Here is a 16,407-nt window from a genome sequence, read left to right as displayed (position 1 = left end):
TCTCTCTCTCTCTCTCTCTCTCTCTCTCTCTCTCTCTCTTCAGGTAGATTCTGTGCATGATGTGTGAATGATGCATAAGAACGAAAAAATGATGAACATACACCATGTACCATGTGTGTTTGAATAGCAAGCGGCGACGCCACACCACCACCACCACCAATACAGCAACGAATTCGTATGTTGTGCCTGTGTGCACGGTGTTGATGTTGTTATTTTTATGGATTTCCGTGCGACAATCGTAATTTTGTCTATTCCGGCCAATATACACATGAATTTCATTTTGTTTAAATTCTGAACGCAGAGGAATGTAAAAATAATACATGAATGTATAGGCTAGAACACAAACTAAAACAAAAAAAGGGCAATACCAACCCATGTATATGTTATGAATGCTTCATGTATTTTGCTCAACGTGCACCAATAATCAACGAAGTTCATTTTTTTTTCTCTCTCAACGGCGTACAGTGACTTCTAGTTTTACCATTGTTTTCAGCCAACTATGATTAGTCTTTTATTAAAATTTTCAATGTGCTAACGCTTGTTTGCTAGTTGCCGCTCAGAAAAGTGTTACATTTTTCATTTTTATGAATTTTGTTGGATTCTCACTAAAAATTCCAAACGTTCTATCCGTCAATAATCAACTTGTGTTATACAATTCTTTTTTTTTTTTTTTCATCTGTGAAGGTTATGCAATTGAGATTTAGATTTGAAATGATGTTATTATCACTCAACATACTATCGAATCATTTTATTTCATAGTGTATCGTGAAAATAGCAAAGTGTATCATATGATTCAAAAGTGCACATTATATTACGACGAGAAAAAAATATCATTTTTATCAACATCATTGATAATAACTGACTGATCAATGTTCAAATTGCAAAATATATCTGTTATAAATCAAGTAATTGATGAAGGAAGTTTCCGTTGCAACTACGATAATACAATCGATTTGTAAGAAGTTGGATAAGTTTCATGTTGCTACAGTTTAAGGGTCGACAGCATTCATTTTGCTTTGTTGTCCATCTAAAATTGTGAGTAAATAAGATTTGTTTTTTTTTATTCATACCTCGAGAGTTTTAATCAGTTTGATTGACGCTAATTTTTAGTGATTCCATGAAGTGATATTGATTTGTAACTGTTTTTTTGTGGAATATGCCTTATTTTCAAGTAGTAAGCTATCAAAGGTGAAATCAAACAAAATGTGTGTCATTCGATGTGTAGAGAAAACATGCAAAAAAACCAGAGCAATTGAGAATATATATGCATATATATTTCAAATCAATTGCATAAACAAGCAAAATATTTATCTTGCTAATAGAAAATAGGTGCTTCGAAAGAATTCGTTACTTGTGTCTATCAAATTTCATACGATAAATTCATTCACAACAAATAATGCAGTATTTGCGCGTATAAATTGAGTGTTTTTCAGCACTTCCATGCCACTCTCGCCTCCATGGACAGATACCAAAATATAATAAAAACAAAATCAAGAAGCGCAACGAATAACATTCAACACGATCGTTTAATATTCAAATGAATTTACGAATTTCTGAGGTAGCACCTCAATCCTCGCAACATCAACAACGTATGTGTGTATGTGCTTTGTTTTGTTTTCGGTTTGTTACCGTTGTTGCTTTTGAATTTTGTTTATGGCCATCATTGTGTTCACATTTTGGAAACTTATATTTGAAGTAAAACGATGACGCCGCTAATATAGTTCATGTGTAGAATGTAATGCATATTGTGACCAAACAGGTGCTGAACGAAAGACCCTACACATTTCACGCTTGGCTGCGGCAAGAATTTAATGTTTTTCACCATTCTTTGTCTATGTCAGATATTTTTTTTAAAAAACACACACACCAAATAAATATTTTGAGCAAATACGAAATACGAAACATTTCGACTAAAAAAGGAAATTCATATTAGAATCATGCCAATTTATATGCAAAGTTGGTTGCGACATTTGTTGCCTATTATGTGTTGGAAATTTTCGCAGAGTTTGAAGTAATGACCAAAGTTCATCTTCGTTGTCAATTAAAACACCACAAAAGTCTCGATATAATTGAGAAAGAATTAGCAAAAAAAAAAAAAATTATTTGAATTAAAATATGTAGTTGTAGCTATTCTGAATAGTTAACGAAGATTATGTCATACTTACGTTTTTCGTCTATTTATGGATATTGTCAAGTGACCGAAAGTATTATTGCTGATGCGAAAAAAATAAATTTTTGGAACATTTCAATCATTTGAAGTTAAAAAAAAATTGCACATCATTAATACCTTTCAACAGCCATAACTTAAGACAGGTTCAATAAACGTCATATTACTTTCACTTTCCGCTACCATTTCAATTTATATTCAAGAGTGAAGAGTAAAATTACGCAACCATTTACCATATCACCACCAAAACTCAAGTTAATAACAACGCGAAGAAAGAAAAATTCTTTGTAGATTTTTTTTTGAATGTTGATTGCCAAATCGATGACATCAAACCTGAAATACAAGTTATATATACGTTTTGTTAATTGTGTATACTTTGCAGAGAGAGAAAAGAAAGAAAAGTCGCTTACGAGACATACCTATATATGATCAAATCCAATCAATTAATTATGTATGCGATAAATCGGAACCAGAATTTTGATAGCTTTTGTTCACGTTTTTTTGCATGTGTAACTGTGTATTTATTATAACGGATGGTGTTTTAGGCTGGTTGACCATTCTCACGTTTGAATTCGGTCGATTTCTCTTTTGGTTCATTCATCAAGTTTAAATCAATTAACATGTTCACCATTTCGGTAGTGATCGGAGAGGCATTGTATGTAAAATGTATATCAAATCGATGCTGTATTCGCAGGTGTGCGTTTTTTTATTCATACATTCAGCAATGTCAATGAAATTATTAGACATTTTATTCGCTTGGGAACAAATCGTTAAATATTTTCCAATGGGATTTTATCAACGATTTCTGTACGTGCTCAGTCTTTTTCTTACTCTTGTATGCAATATGGACACATGATACACACACAAAAAAAAATAAGAAATTGAAAAATTCACTTTCTGCATATATTTTATAATTCGACACCTTTTTGAAAAAACACCATAAATAGATTATGCAAATGATATTTACATACCGAATTTGTCAATTTTTCAATAAAATATCCAAAATTGTGAAAAAAAATCATCCTTGAAACTTTTCATTGACTTTTGAATCAATGCTTAAAATTTGCTGCCATTTAAACAAAACAACACCATGCTTGTCTGCAACAAAATAGACAAAAAAAAACATTGACATGAGCTTAGCTGAATTGCTTCAAAAAACAAAAACAAAAATATCAATTGAGCTGATAGGGGTAAATTTCTCTTGTATTTATTATTTGTAATCGGACATTTGACATCTCAAAAGAGTGATACATAATTAAATGACAACGAAACCGAAGCTCAAGGCGAGACTTAAATGGTTTTTTAATGCACGTGGTTTTCAAACAAAAAAAAGTGAATTGCGTCTTGAGTCTTGAAACGTCACTCTTATCTAATTGTTAATTTGTAATTGCAGCATGGGTAAACGAATGGTCCTTTATTCAATGACGGTAAATTCTCAAGCTGATTTAATGTTGAATGAAAAAAAAACTGAATTTTGACTAATGATATCGAAGTCACAACATATAAAATCAAATATGCTTTGGTAAGCAAACAAAAAGTCATTGTCATTGGCCCATTTAGCGTGTAAATATAAAATTGAGGTGTTAATAAGGTAATCAACCATGAGAAAAACAAATAAATTGATTGCAGTGATCGAGTGGCAGATTTTTTCTCTCTCTCGATATTTTATCGATTTGATGTCAAAAGTGTTTGAATTTTTACGTATACGACACTCAATTCCGCAAATAAAGCTGGAAACTAAGATACATTTCCGTTTTTTAGACCAAATATTTAAGATGTGGATCCAAGATCTAAGAAATAACAAGATGATGAAATATCTATGTAGAAGATTCGAAATAGGAGTGTCTCATGATTTTCAAGTTGTTTTGTTTCGCACTCTTGAAAAGAGTTCGACGCAACTACGACATTTCCATATCATCATTACAATTAATATTTCTCGTTTCTCATGAATTGTTTTCCTCGTCAAGTCAAAGATTATCTAAACAATGTGCGTAATAGACGCAAAAGTAATGAAACTTACCATAACATCCAGCGTAAAGAATGTGCTCATATCTTTTAAAATTATGGAAAAGACGCAAAAATTTTTAGCAGAAGAGCAACAATATACTTAGATGGCAGGAATTTTTTTTGATCATTTCTCATTGAAAATTGATGTATCTTTCCGTCTATTACACTAAAGTTAAATAGTACAGACCTAATTCCCAATTTAATCGAAAGTAATTAAAAGAAAAATAGGTTTTCGTGTCGATAATTTGGTACATTTTATTTATTTATTCATTTGGAATGCCATTGTAAAAAAAGGTAGTGACGAGACATTATTTCTTAACATCTTCTACATTAAAATAATTTAAATGAAAACAAATGATGACTAAAAGAATAAGAACTACAACTAATGAGTGCTTTATGAGTGCTTTACAAATCAATATTTGAGTTGCGACCAGCAGGCATATGTATTATAACCTCATTAAAGTTGTTTCAATAGCATGCATGAGCATTCCTCTATTTAATTTTGCTTGAAAATTTATCGAAAAAAAAAAAGAATCTGTATGTATATTAATATAATATTTGTACTTAAATGCGTATCAATAAAATCTTCAATAGTTTATTCTGAATTATACGTGTTGAAAGCGATCTAATAGTCATTGAATGATTCTGCCGGTTAATATTCAGTTTCTGTATTTGAAGAATATTTTCACAAAAAAAAAATTCAATTGAAATCCCTTGCAATCTATTGGGTAAATCTTTTGGAGTCATATTTTGTGCATAAAATTGGCAAAACAAAAGACAGACTCTCCTTAATAGATTGCATCAACTGTAAGATTATAATCAAATCTAAAATACTGAATAGAATGGTGTCAGACAATTATAATGAGATATGGCAACAAATTTGCATATTAATGTATTAGCTTATTCATTTAACTATAGTTATTTACAAAAAATGGACTGATATGGAAAGAGAGAGTGAAAAAAAACTTGCTCCATAATTTAGCCGCTAGACAATCGCCGCCAATTCACACATTTAGCGATCAAAATGTTGCCATTTCAATGCAACAATTTTTACGGCGTCTTCATTCTCGGTGCTATTGACGTTGATGCATTGGATATGTAACATTGCTGATTCCGTTATTCAAATTATTGTTCATATAGTTAAAATTATTTCCAACGATTGAATTGTTATTCAATAAATCCATATCGTGTTCGATGTTTGACGTTGTTGATTCGACCAAATTGATGGCGGTGACAATTTTCACAAAAATCACTTCAATTGCCAGAATGAAGAATAGAAAAATGCAAATCGCCAAATTCGTGTATTGTGAATATGTTAGTATAAAATTGCTATTTTGCTGATGATGATGGAATATGTTGTTATTATGTCGATTTGAGGCCATATCACTTATTTTTGGCTCAACCACACTCACTAAAGACTGCACCGGACCAATAAAACGTAACGTTTGTAACAGAAATTGTGCCATTTTTTAATGATATGCCACTAATGTCAAACTCACACTGATAATCGAGTATTTATGCTTAGAGTGCTTTTTTTTTTTTGTTCGAATTTAAACAGTTTGCAAAAAAGGGGTCATCATTTGTTATTGCATACGCGTGCACATATTTTTCACGCAATTCAATTGTGGATTACACTTTGGGCCATTTCACAAACACTTGTTGAACACATTTTTATATGATTTACTACTACTTTAGTCCGTGCACCACTAAATCGTTGATCATTAATCATATGTTTCAAAAATGTCTATGTGTTTGAAAAAAAAAGTCACTGTTTTTATCATTGTACTTCATTTAAAATTATTTCAATTGATTTTTTTTCTTCAAATAAATTACATATAAAGTCGTAGAGAAATTTCAGATTCATTTTTGTATATATGTGTAACTTTTTTTTTTTTTGAAATTGAAAACCCATACGATAACATATGAAATGCCGAACCGATTAAGACCACTTATAAAATGTGAATGAGATTTGAAAGAAATTAATGAATCAACTGACTCAACACACACGATGGTGCGAAACACGCCAATGGCAATAGCAAATGTTAAACAATCAGGAATGACAAAAAAAAATCGCTCATACGCGCTCTCAAACTCTCTCACTTCCACAACCATTTACAATCATATCAGTGATGTGACTAAATCTAAATTATCGTCTATATGCGTCCATGTAGTCTCGTGTCTGTGTCCACACATGTGAGCGAATATCAAATAAATAAGAATACACATAACATAACAATCGACATGTTTCAAACGAAAGAGACAGAAAAAGCTTAAAAACCGTCGACTCAACAGAATGTACAGAAAGTGTAAAAAAACGAAGAAAAAAAAAGAAGTAAAAGAAGAAGAGGGAAAAAACCCGAAACAAACACTTGAGAAATATCGGCGGTCAATTTATTGTCATATGTGCATACAATCTCGTTTAGCAACTGAATGAATGAAAAAAAAGCAGTAAGCATAAATCTTTAGAGCTCGAAATTGATTCGTGAATAATCAGCGACTTTAATTCATTAATTATTTGAAATTTTTGGCATAAATTTCATCGCACTAAACATTTTTTTCTTCGATTGATTCGTTTTTATTGTACATTTTGTGGAATGTCTATGAACCGCACGCAGAAAAGTTTCAAATAACGCATACTATGGTCATTTTATTTAAAAAATAAATATTAATGCACTGTTTCACATGGCTGTAGACAACGATCAAATCTGTGCTCGGCGATTCAGCCGCAGATTTTCTTCCTGAAAAATACGGTGCAGTCTTTTTGTATTTTATACACAATTGTCCACATCAAACGTGCTTATATGACATAAACTTCAGTAACTCTATCAAGACTTATCGATCATCACTATGTAACCAATAATAATGGGCTTCCTACGCCTCTTTTCTCTTTTTTTCTCATTCACATGCATTAATTAAATGTAAACGAAAACAATTTGCAATGTAGCAACACAGTTTTTGTATTGTGTTAAATGATTTCATGTGCACACGATGAAGATATGTGATTTCGTTTTCCTTAGTAATTGGTAGGAAAACCCGAATGCAAGTTGCGAATCGGAGAGTAGCCTACGTGCATTGCGACGCATACGAAAGGTTTGTTGCGTGAGTCAGCTATTCAACACAAGCCTATTTGATGCCACAACAAAATAATAAATAAACGTACAATGAAATTCCATCAATTTATTTATGCATAAAAAAGATTTAACGTCAAATAGTAGGGGACACTCTTACAGCGAAATGAACGTTGTCGATCATTTAATTTTTAATTTTGAGTTACGCAAATTTCTCAAAAATTTTAGCGATTTGTTGACCCCCTGGATCGAATTTGTATTAGAATACGTCGTATTTTGTTCAACATTGAATGACAGCCGGATCTCCAATGTAGTATTTAATGTGATGTAAATTTTATGGCTTGAATACATTTTATACAATAAAATCATGATATCCGAATTAGCAGTCGGTGATTTCATTTGTTATGATATGAGAGACTCAAATTGATTCATCCAATAGACTCAGAGACATCAAATTCGTCAATTACTTACATTCATTCATCATAAAGTCATTAATTCATTTTGGTTGGCATAAATTCAGATGATTGTTGATGCTTGTGAGACAAATTTTATGCGGCCCAATTGCTATTGCGAGTTAATTAACAATTTTTTGCAATCATCACAACCAATTATTTATTGATCAGAATAAAGATGTCGTTTTCTTACAACACCTGAATCATTGTTTTAAAAAAAGCACAACATTTGCAGACGCGCTTTTTCTTTGTGTATTAAATAGGTTCTTTTCAACTTCGCCGTCGCAAGTATTTGGTATCGATGCCCACTTTGATTGACCTGTCATAAAAGCAATTTTCCGGTATAAATTAAATTCTCAGCACATAATATTGATGTTATCAAAGCGATGACTAAGAATTAAAAAAAGAAGTTAATTAGCTAATGAAACGGCAAGTCATAACATCCGAGATTTTAAAATTGTTAATTACTTAATTTTGAATGAGTTTTAACATTGACATTCATCGTTTTAATTCACAATAAACTATTGTTTATGCGTTGTACATGAGTAGCCAGCGGCGTTGCCGCTGAGGTACATAGAAATATACGTGTCATGTAATATACATTCTTTCTGGAGCGACATGAATTTTATGTACATTTTTTTCATTCATTGCTCTTCCTTTTGAACGTTCTACATTTAACACATAAATATTCGCGAAGATTTTTTTTTGTCACAAATGGGTTGGATTTTTTTTTTGTTCGGCCAAATATAAAAAGAAATATTATCGATTTTGATAAATATATTTACCAAAAATCAATTATTCACAATGATAAAAATGAGTCGAAAAATCGTTCGCATTGAACGTAAAAAAAATGAAAAAGAAGTAGCGAAAAAATGAAGGGAAAATTTGATTTTAAAAATTTAAATCAGGGCTAAGCACAGGTGGTTCATTTTTAATATGAATTGATATCGAAAATGTATTGGTTCGTTATCGCCATTAGCGTCAGCATTAGCTCATAATTGTTGTATTGACCATGAAGCAAATTAAACCGCCGATTTACCGCAAACGGTCACAAAATGTCACGGCAATACTGTTTGGAATGCCTCATTCGTTTCCGTTATTATCATAGCCATATAGACACGATTTGGTGACGACAATAATTTGAAATTTAATATTAAAAGCATCGTCACAGCAAAAAATTTGCAATGTGTTGAAACTCATTACGTATGCATTTCTACGAATAAATGTATTTAATGATTTCCTTATGAATAAACGTTGTTTTCCTGTTTTTCATATTTTTTTTCTCTCCCCAGCAAGAAAATCACCGACAAAAAAAAGATCACATCAAAAAAGTTGTCATCGTCGGCAGATAATCTCAACATAGATTTAAACTCCAATATAACACAACCAGAAGTGAGAAGCGTGTGTCAGAGAAATTCAATTCAACAAGCAGATCCATTTGATTGTTGCTCCGTTTGTCAGAATCCAATCAACATTGCTGTTTCCGATCGTGCCGAATCGATAATTGAAAACATTGTGTCGTGTCGCCATTGCTTGTTGCAAACATGTAAAAGTCCACAATGTTCAATTTGGTTGCAAGAGCAAAATTGCTGGGAATGCAGCAATTGCCATCATTTCGATTCGGTTGTGTATGTACAAGCATATGACTGGATTTTTGACCAACTGAACCAACGATTTGATGCAAAATCAATTGATGCTCATGTTAAAAATATACCGCCAATAAATGAAATCGATGCAACACTGGAAGATGATGTTATGTTGAAGTTAAACGGTAATATTCAGTCGATAAAATGAAATTATGAAATTACAAAATACGCAAATGGAATTCCAAGATTCATTCACAAACTTTTAATGAAATCAAATAGACGAAACATCACCAATTCCACTTCAACAACGAGTTCGCGTACGGGAATTCATTGAAGATCTGCTTGCATCTATGCTGGGTGGCACACTGGACAATGTGTGCGTTGGACAAATTTATAAGAATTTGGAATGTAAGTACAGTACACATTTTCATCACATTTGCATAACGAAATGTTTCATTTTAAGCATATTTTGTCTGCTTTGGTTGCAATACGAATAGACTAATTTACGGCGTTTTTCATAAAATGTACGTACGTTTTCAGATTTGAAATTTTTTTTATTGTTCCATTGCGAATTAAGCACAACCATTTATAAGTTGGAAGTTTCATTACATCAAGCATTGTCATCCGGTGAGTCAATTAACATCATCATTTTACTATTGCTTTTGTTGTTATTAATGGTGATGGACGATTTCAATATTTTCACTTTTTTTATTTGTTTTCCATAAAAGCGATTTTGTCGAAGCGTAGATTCAGGATTCAATTGAACTATTCCAAAATTTTTCTTTAAAGAAATCTTCAAATAGGCTGCAGCACATTCGATATCATTTTCAGAAATATGTTTGCGTTTGGATAAACAAAAAGCTAAATTGGTAAAGAGAATAGTGAAACGGAATGTTCTAAAATAACTCATATGCTGCATCAAATAATTGAATTTATTTCAAAATCATTCGCATGCTCTGCGTTTAAGTTGATAAATTCTGATTCTAATTCAATTTGTGGTGGAAATATGCGAATCCATTTCAAAACTCATACGCAATGACCGAAATTGCGATTTTCGTTAACTGATCATTTTTATAATCTGTGATGTTCTCGTTTGCATTTTTTTTTTTTTGATATTTTGCGTGCGTGCGTTTCACTATTAGATTTAATGCATGCACATACCATACTTGATTTGCTAACACATTGAAAAAAGAAACAGAAAACGCTTTCGATGCAATGAAAAACACTTTATCCAATATGCTGTCATTATTCATTATATTTTCTCCATTGCTACTGCATATGTTTTTTTCTAATGCAACAAGGTTGTCGAGATGTGTTTTTTGTAACAATTTTCAATAAAGTTGCAGTTAGAATGGAACCCGAGTACTTGGATAGTTCATATAAAATTATGAAAATTACTGATTTCATTGCCATCTGACGATGTCAAAGCATTTCAATGATTTCACTTATAAAATGTCTGATTAATTTGTTGCAATCATTGCTAAGGTAGAATCGGAGGTATACAATATGCTTGAGAATACATGTTCATCATTTCCTTCTCATTAGAGTTGATTTAACTTGTTTATCTGTCATTTGTGTAGACGTAAAACATTTGTTTTTTGTTTGAAAACTATTAAAATGTAAGTGTATATGAAAATATGTGTTGTCATTGTATGATGTTGATAAGGTTCAAGTGCAAGTTTGGCACTTTTTTTTTTAAAAATGCGAAAACATTTACCAAAACCACAACCACGTAGATTAAACAATCGAAAGAAGAAGGAAAACGCTTTGTCATAAAAATCCGCGTAATATGGCATTAATTTTTTGCGTTTAATGATTTGAATTTGTCATACATGACCTGAGTGTTCAACGTCTTTGTTCATTGAGCAAGTATTCAAATTAAAAAAAAAAAATTAGCCAAAGCCATAAATTTACATGTTTTATCTGTTTTTTGATTGTATGGAGCAATCGTACAGCTACGTATGTCTTTTGTTTTAAAAAAAACCGTTTTGCCTGGTGGCCGCAATGCAATCAATCAGAAGCGTAAAATATGTTATTTTCAAAGAACGAGCCATATCGAAAGGGCTTCATTTTAGTCTGGTTTTCATTTCTTTGCGACTCAATTACACTATTTGCAATTTAGTGTCTGATATACTTTACCGTTTTCTATCTAATCAAATTTAAAACAAAAGAAAACGTTAGCATATACGACTGTTCACTATCAGGTGATTGAATATACGAATCACTTAGACTCGCACGAAACGAAACCATCCACAAGCAAAAACAAAACAATAATATGGTTGCTTGTATGGTGTTGTCGCGCTGTCGCGATATCAATGTGCTCACGCAGTTTGCGTCACATATTCTTACTACATGGTATCTTTTTTTGCTCGCTCGCTCTCTCTCTCTCACTCTCGTTTCTACCTGGTGTTTTGTTTTGTTGTGTTGATATATTCACCTTCCAGACTGGAACATATTCTCAGTCTGAACACATTTTATCAGTCGGCTCTATCGAATCGTGTAACTCGTAAGCACATGAAATACATGTCCACACAGATTTAGTGCCGCGAAAACGCGACCGTTTCGGTGATTTTGTGTGGATAGCCTCTTGAAATGTGTCTGTATTTTGTGACAAATAATAATTTTCATGTAGTCATCAAAGTGGTACTAATTATTGCAATTAAGAAACCATAAAAATACTAGAAATTTTTTGTTTTGGTAGCGATATCAACTTTTATTTACAATTTATACATTCATTCAAGAAACTGGCCCCGGCAAAATCATTTTCGTTAAATTTTATTTGTGGCAATCAATAAATGTGTGGAAAAGCTTAAATTTTGAAATATTCACAGAAAATGCAGGCCAAACAACGATTGCATGTTGTTGACACTTGACAGTCTTTACACAGTGCATAAAATGATGTCACGCAATTGAAAATGGCAAATACGTCGATATTTTTCTACAAACCAATCAAAAATTGATTATCAATGCGACTTGTTGAACTGTTCGTATATCATTTTCGGCGAGAGTCTTGAATTATCCACCGCCAATATCAGCACAATCGATTTCAACATTTGTATATTAAATATCTTGCTGTGATATCAAAAGCAGCGGAAAAAAACAAATCGTTGCACTTTCAATCGACATTTCATTATCATTTTAAATCAATGAAATTATGCATCCTATTGATTTTGGTGACACAAAAAAAAACTCGTTTAAAATTCGGTTTTGACCACATTTTATATGTCAGTTTATTGCGACTATCGATTGGTAACAAAGCAGTCGTTCAAGCAATTTGAAATAGCGTAAACGTCAACTGTGATTGAATATTCTTCAGTGATAAAAAAAATTACAGCAAGTTAATTAATAGAGCAAGACCAATTCTATGTTTTGTGCTTTTCTACATTTCCCATGCTATTTTCTCAGAACGGACAGCATGTATTAGAAAATAAAATATTCATACTCTGAATAGAATAGACTCATTCTGAACATTGAATTCAGTATAGATGTTTTCAACGAAGAATTTTTGAAATGGGATTGTCACAACGTTGTATTCTATAGGATTGCCAGAATTGTTTTTTTTAATCAATGTTGACATCATCGGATCGGAAGACTTCAATATTTGCTCGTTTAGTTTGTAATATCAGAATTTAAGTGAAGATAAAGACTACTCAATGTGAATTAGCGACTTTTTGTTGTAATTTAAAACCCAAAGACATTCGATGACCAAGAAAAACACTCGAACGACTTTATCAAGATACAAGCTGAACGAAATGATTACAATCAAACTGAAGCTCGAACTCATCTGAAGTCTGTACTAAATTCGTATGACATAAAAAAAGTTAATAAGTTTTATTGTTTACCACATTATTCGGGTGATATTGGTTTAAAGGACTTTTAATGACAATATACGTGAAATCAAAGAAGAACACATTGTGCCATCGCAATTCGATCTTGTTTATAGAATTCATAGTTCATGTTTTAAAACTATTTGTTTTTTTTTTTTTTGCACGTCAACGTTATTTAGATGCTTTTTATCGCACCACCATTGCATTTTATATCAATCACAATTCAAGATAATTTGTGCACTTTATACTCGTGTGCGATTCAATGTCGATCATAAAATTAATAAAAAAAATCCGTGAAACAAAAATAAAATCGAAACGGTAGTCGTTTATCGATAAAACATGTTTTTTTTAAATGTGCTTTAGAATTCAATAACGTGCCGGACTGTGTATGATAACAAAAAGAAAATTTTCAATTCGTAGAGTTAAAATAAAAGTGAAACGCAATTTTATTTTTTTCAATTTAAATTACAATTAAGTTAAATTCGTTAGCACGGGTACCAAGTGAACATTTAATTTATTTGCCGCATTACATACCAAAATGGAATTCACTTGGCAATTAATCATATTCATTTATATTATTTTGGCATTTGCTCTGTACGGAATTTTTCACTGGATCGAGATCATTTTAGGTAAAGGCATAGAGATAAAATTTGAATCGAACAAAAATAAAGCTATTTTTAAATAAAATGTGTAATAAAATGTTGGTAAAAACGCCAGAAATATTTTACGATATTCAGACGTATGATTCAAACCAAAAAAAAAAAAAACACGAAAAATGCAACCGGCTCACAAAGATAACAAATACACGTCCAAATTAAATGACATTACGAAGATGTGTGCGTCATTGTTTAATGCAATTTGGGTTAGATGATATTTATTTTTTCAGGCACATGAATTATCAAAGCAAATGTGGTCCATTGCTTTCAAATTAAAAAGTAATTTTTGTTTTAACTGTGCTGGGCAGTTCCAACATGATTTCAATGCTATTACAGACAAACGGAGGGAGAAAATGTTACATGCAATAAATTGAAACTAGTTGCATCTTACATTTTTTCAGAACATTTTTTTTAGTTTGCGTTTTTTTTTTGTGCAAGTAGAAGATAACATGGAATAATCATACACCGTACATAAATTAGATGTAAAATAGTTACAACGTTAATTTGCATGCAAATCAGTTGATCACTGTATTATCGTTTGTTTTGTATAGCGATGTAAAAAAACAATCATATTTCAAGATTTTGTAGTTGAATCAGTTGCAACGAAATATTTTCTGTAAATTAAACGTGAATTTATCCATTCTTTCAGATTTACCGATATTAGAACACGACAAAAATCCCGGTGTGTCGTACGAAAATTTACGAAAAATTGTACACACCATTGTTCAAGAAGTGATCAAATTACCGGAGTTTTATAATCAAAAAGGATTCTCTAGTGTTGATGCCAATCAAGTCAAATCATCATTCGAGCCGAAAATCTATGAAGACTTACTTGCTACGGCAGTCATAAATAAGGTAACAAGCATTCTTTTTGAAATTGGAGAATTGTGCATTTAGAATAGTAAAACAGATAAATCACACGTAAAAAAAAACGAAAAGTACCCAAAATGATCTTCCAATTGTGAAAACAAATTAACTGGTGAACAAATTGGAAATATGATGATAAACTTTTTTTGTTGTTATAACTAACGTTCCAGCAAACAGAAGTGGTTTGGATTTCTATCGTTTACTCTTCTTAATTGATTTACTTTTGTGTTTTTTTTGTGGTATACGATTAAAATCGGCAATAAGAATTCAATTGGTGAATTTCATTTTGCACAAACAGTAAGCAGTTACCGTTAACTTACATTTATCTTATCATATCATTGTAGTCTTTGCATTTGTTATCGCATTTTTGTTTTTGTTTACTAAAGATTAAATTACAATTATTCACAACTGCGTGAATCACTGTACACTCACGCATTTTGAGAACAATTTTAATCTAAGTAATTCGAATAGCTGAATATTCTGAAAAAAAAAATCTTTCACGATTATTTGTTATCTTAGTCATTTTCAAATCAGCAAGCTAATCTAATCGATGTTTTAAAATGCAGAGGCTACAACGAATTCTCTCACATTTTTTTCTTTTATATCTCATCTTCATGGGTTTCAATCGTTATTAAAATATATTTTTCCAATGTTATCCGCAAAAATTATATCATACATCGATATCCAAACGAATGTACATTTGCGCATGAATCATGCGGACGCATAAACTTTCTTCAACACTTGAAAGCGTTCATCGATGACCACCTTCAAAAAATATCAATATTCATAAGAAAATACAGTATGGAAACCTATGTAAATTTCATGTAACCTATCGATTCGCATTTAGCAATTCTAACGCTGTTTATGTACTGTACAGTGTACATCCACTAACGAAACCATGTGTACGGCTTCTTTTTTGGCGTTTACCTTTACCTTAAAGTCAATATGTTTGCGCCGAAGACACTTCAAATTCAGTCACCAATTGTTATGCATAAAAGGAATACAAACGATTTTAGTGATTTGATTTATTTGTACATTTAAACATTAAGTTTTTAATCGCATTTTTCTAACTGGTGTTGTTTAAAATTTTAGATTGTGGAAACGTACAACGATAAAAAGTACGAAAATAGTTCGGGTATACATTCAGGAGGCTCAGATTTGGATAGCAGTTGCCATATCGATCAAACGAATCCTAATTTCATTTTAAATTCACGTTGCAGTTCAACCGAATTGAAAAGTGAATACAGTGCATTTAATGAACGTTTTCGTTCACCGTCAATGAAGGTGAACAAGCAATTTCGCTAATGCCACTCTAATTGAATGATTCAATCAATCTAAACTAAACGTTTTTTCTGTTGTTTTTTTTTTATTTGCAATAGACGGCTGATATAATTGATGAAATATTCCGTGAGAAATTGGGCAAAGAAAATTATCAATCATCAGCTTCGGCGTCGGCAAGCGCTCATAGTGAATTAAGCGATTATATTCAGAATCATAGGATTTCGTTGCCAAACTTTGAATTTAACGAAAACGATATCGAAGACGACGACTCCGAGGAAATCGAACAGGAATTTCAATCGATTTATGCAAATAGCACTGGATTCGAAACAAATTTCAACGACATTTCTGATAATTGGCTGTTCCGTAAGGTTGGATCCGGCAACTGTATGAACGGATCGACAAGTAGCATAGTATCAGCATCATCCCCAGTTGGTATGCATTTGATTTGTTTTTTTTTTTCACATTTCATATGTTGCTACATTTTTTTTGGTTTTAT

The 16,407-nt window shown here is 31.7% G+C and overlaps 1 protein-coding gene across 9 annotated transcripts in view; it reads left to right on the top strand.

The window, feature by feature from the left end:
• The window catches only part of LOC116339839 (protein PFC0760c), a 29,376-nt gene that overhangs the window by 5,005 nt on the left and 7,964 nt on the right, over positions 1-16,407 (top strand). For 5 of the 9 annotated variants that reach the window (XM_031765939.1, XM_031765910.1, XM_031765946.1 and 2 more), the window contains exons 2-7: positions 8,987-9,465; positions 9,560-9,688; positions 9,821-9,907; positions 14,413-14,618; positions 15,723-15,914; positions 16,010-16,343. In XM_031765939.1, coding sequence (XP_031621799.1) covers positions 8,987-9,465; positions 9,560-9,688; positions 9,821-9,907; positions 14,413-14,618; positions 15,723-15,914; positions 16,010-16,343 — 1,427 coding nt within the window. Of the gene's footprint in view, positions 1-776; positions 1,036-8,986; positions 9,466-9,559; positions 9,689-9,820; positions 9,908-11,857; positions 11,877-13,330; positions 13,737-14,412; positions 14,619-15,722; positions 15,915-16,009; positions 16,344-16,407 lie in introns of those variants that run through there. The other 4 variants (XM_031765925.1, XM_031765932.1, XM_031765969.1 and 1 more) reach the window with 4 other exon arrangements.

This window comes from Contarinia nasturtii, unplaced genomic scaffold, assembly GCF_009176525.2.
Source record: "Contarinia nasturtii isolate CC-2019 unplaced genomic scaffold, AAFC_CNas_1.1 Cnas_scaffold_129, whole genome shotgun sequence".
In the NCBI taxonomy this organism is placed as follows: Eukaryota; Metazoa; Arthropoda; class Insecta; order Diptera; family Cecidomyiidae; genus Contarinia; species Contarinia nasturtii.
The sequence above is the reverse complement of the archived record's forward strand: the minus strand, read 5'-3'. Positions and strand labels throughout refer to the sequence as shown.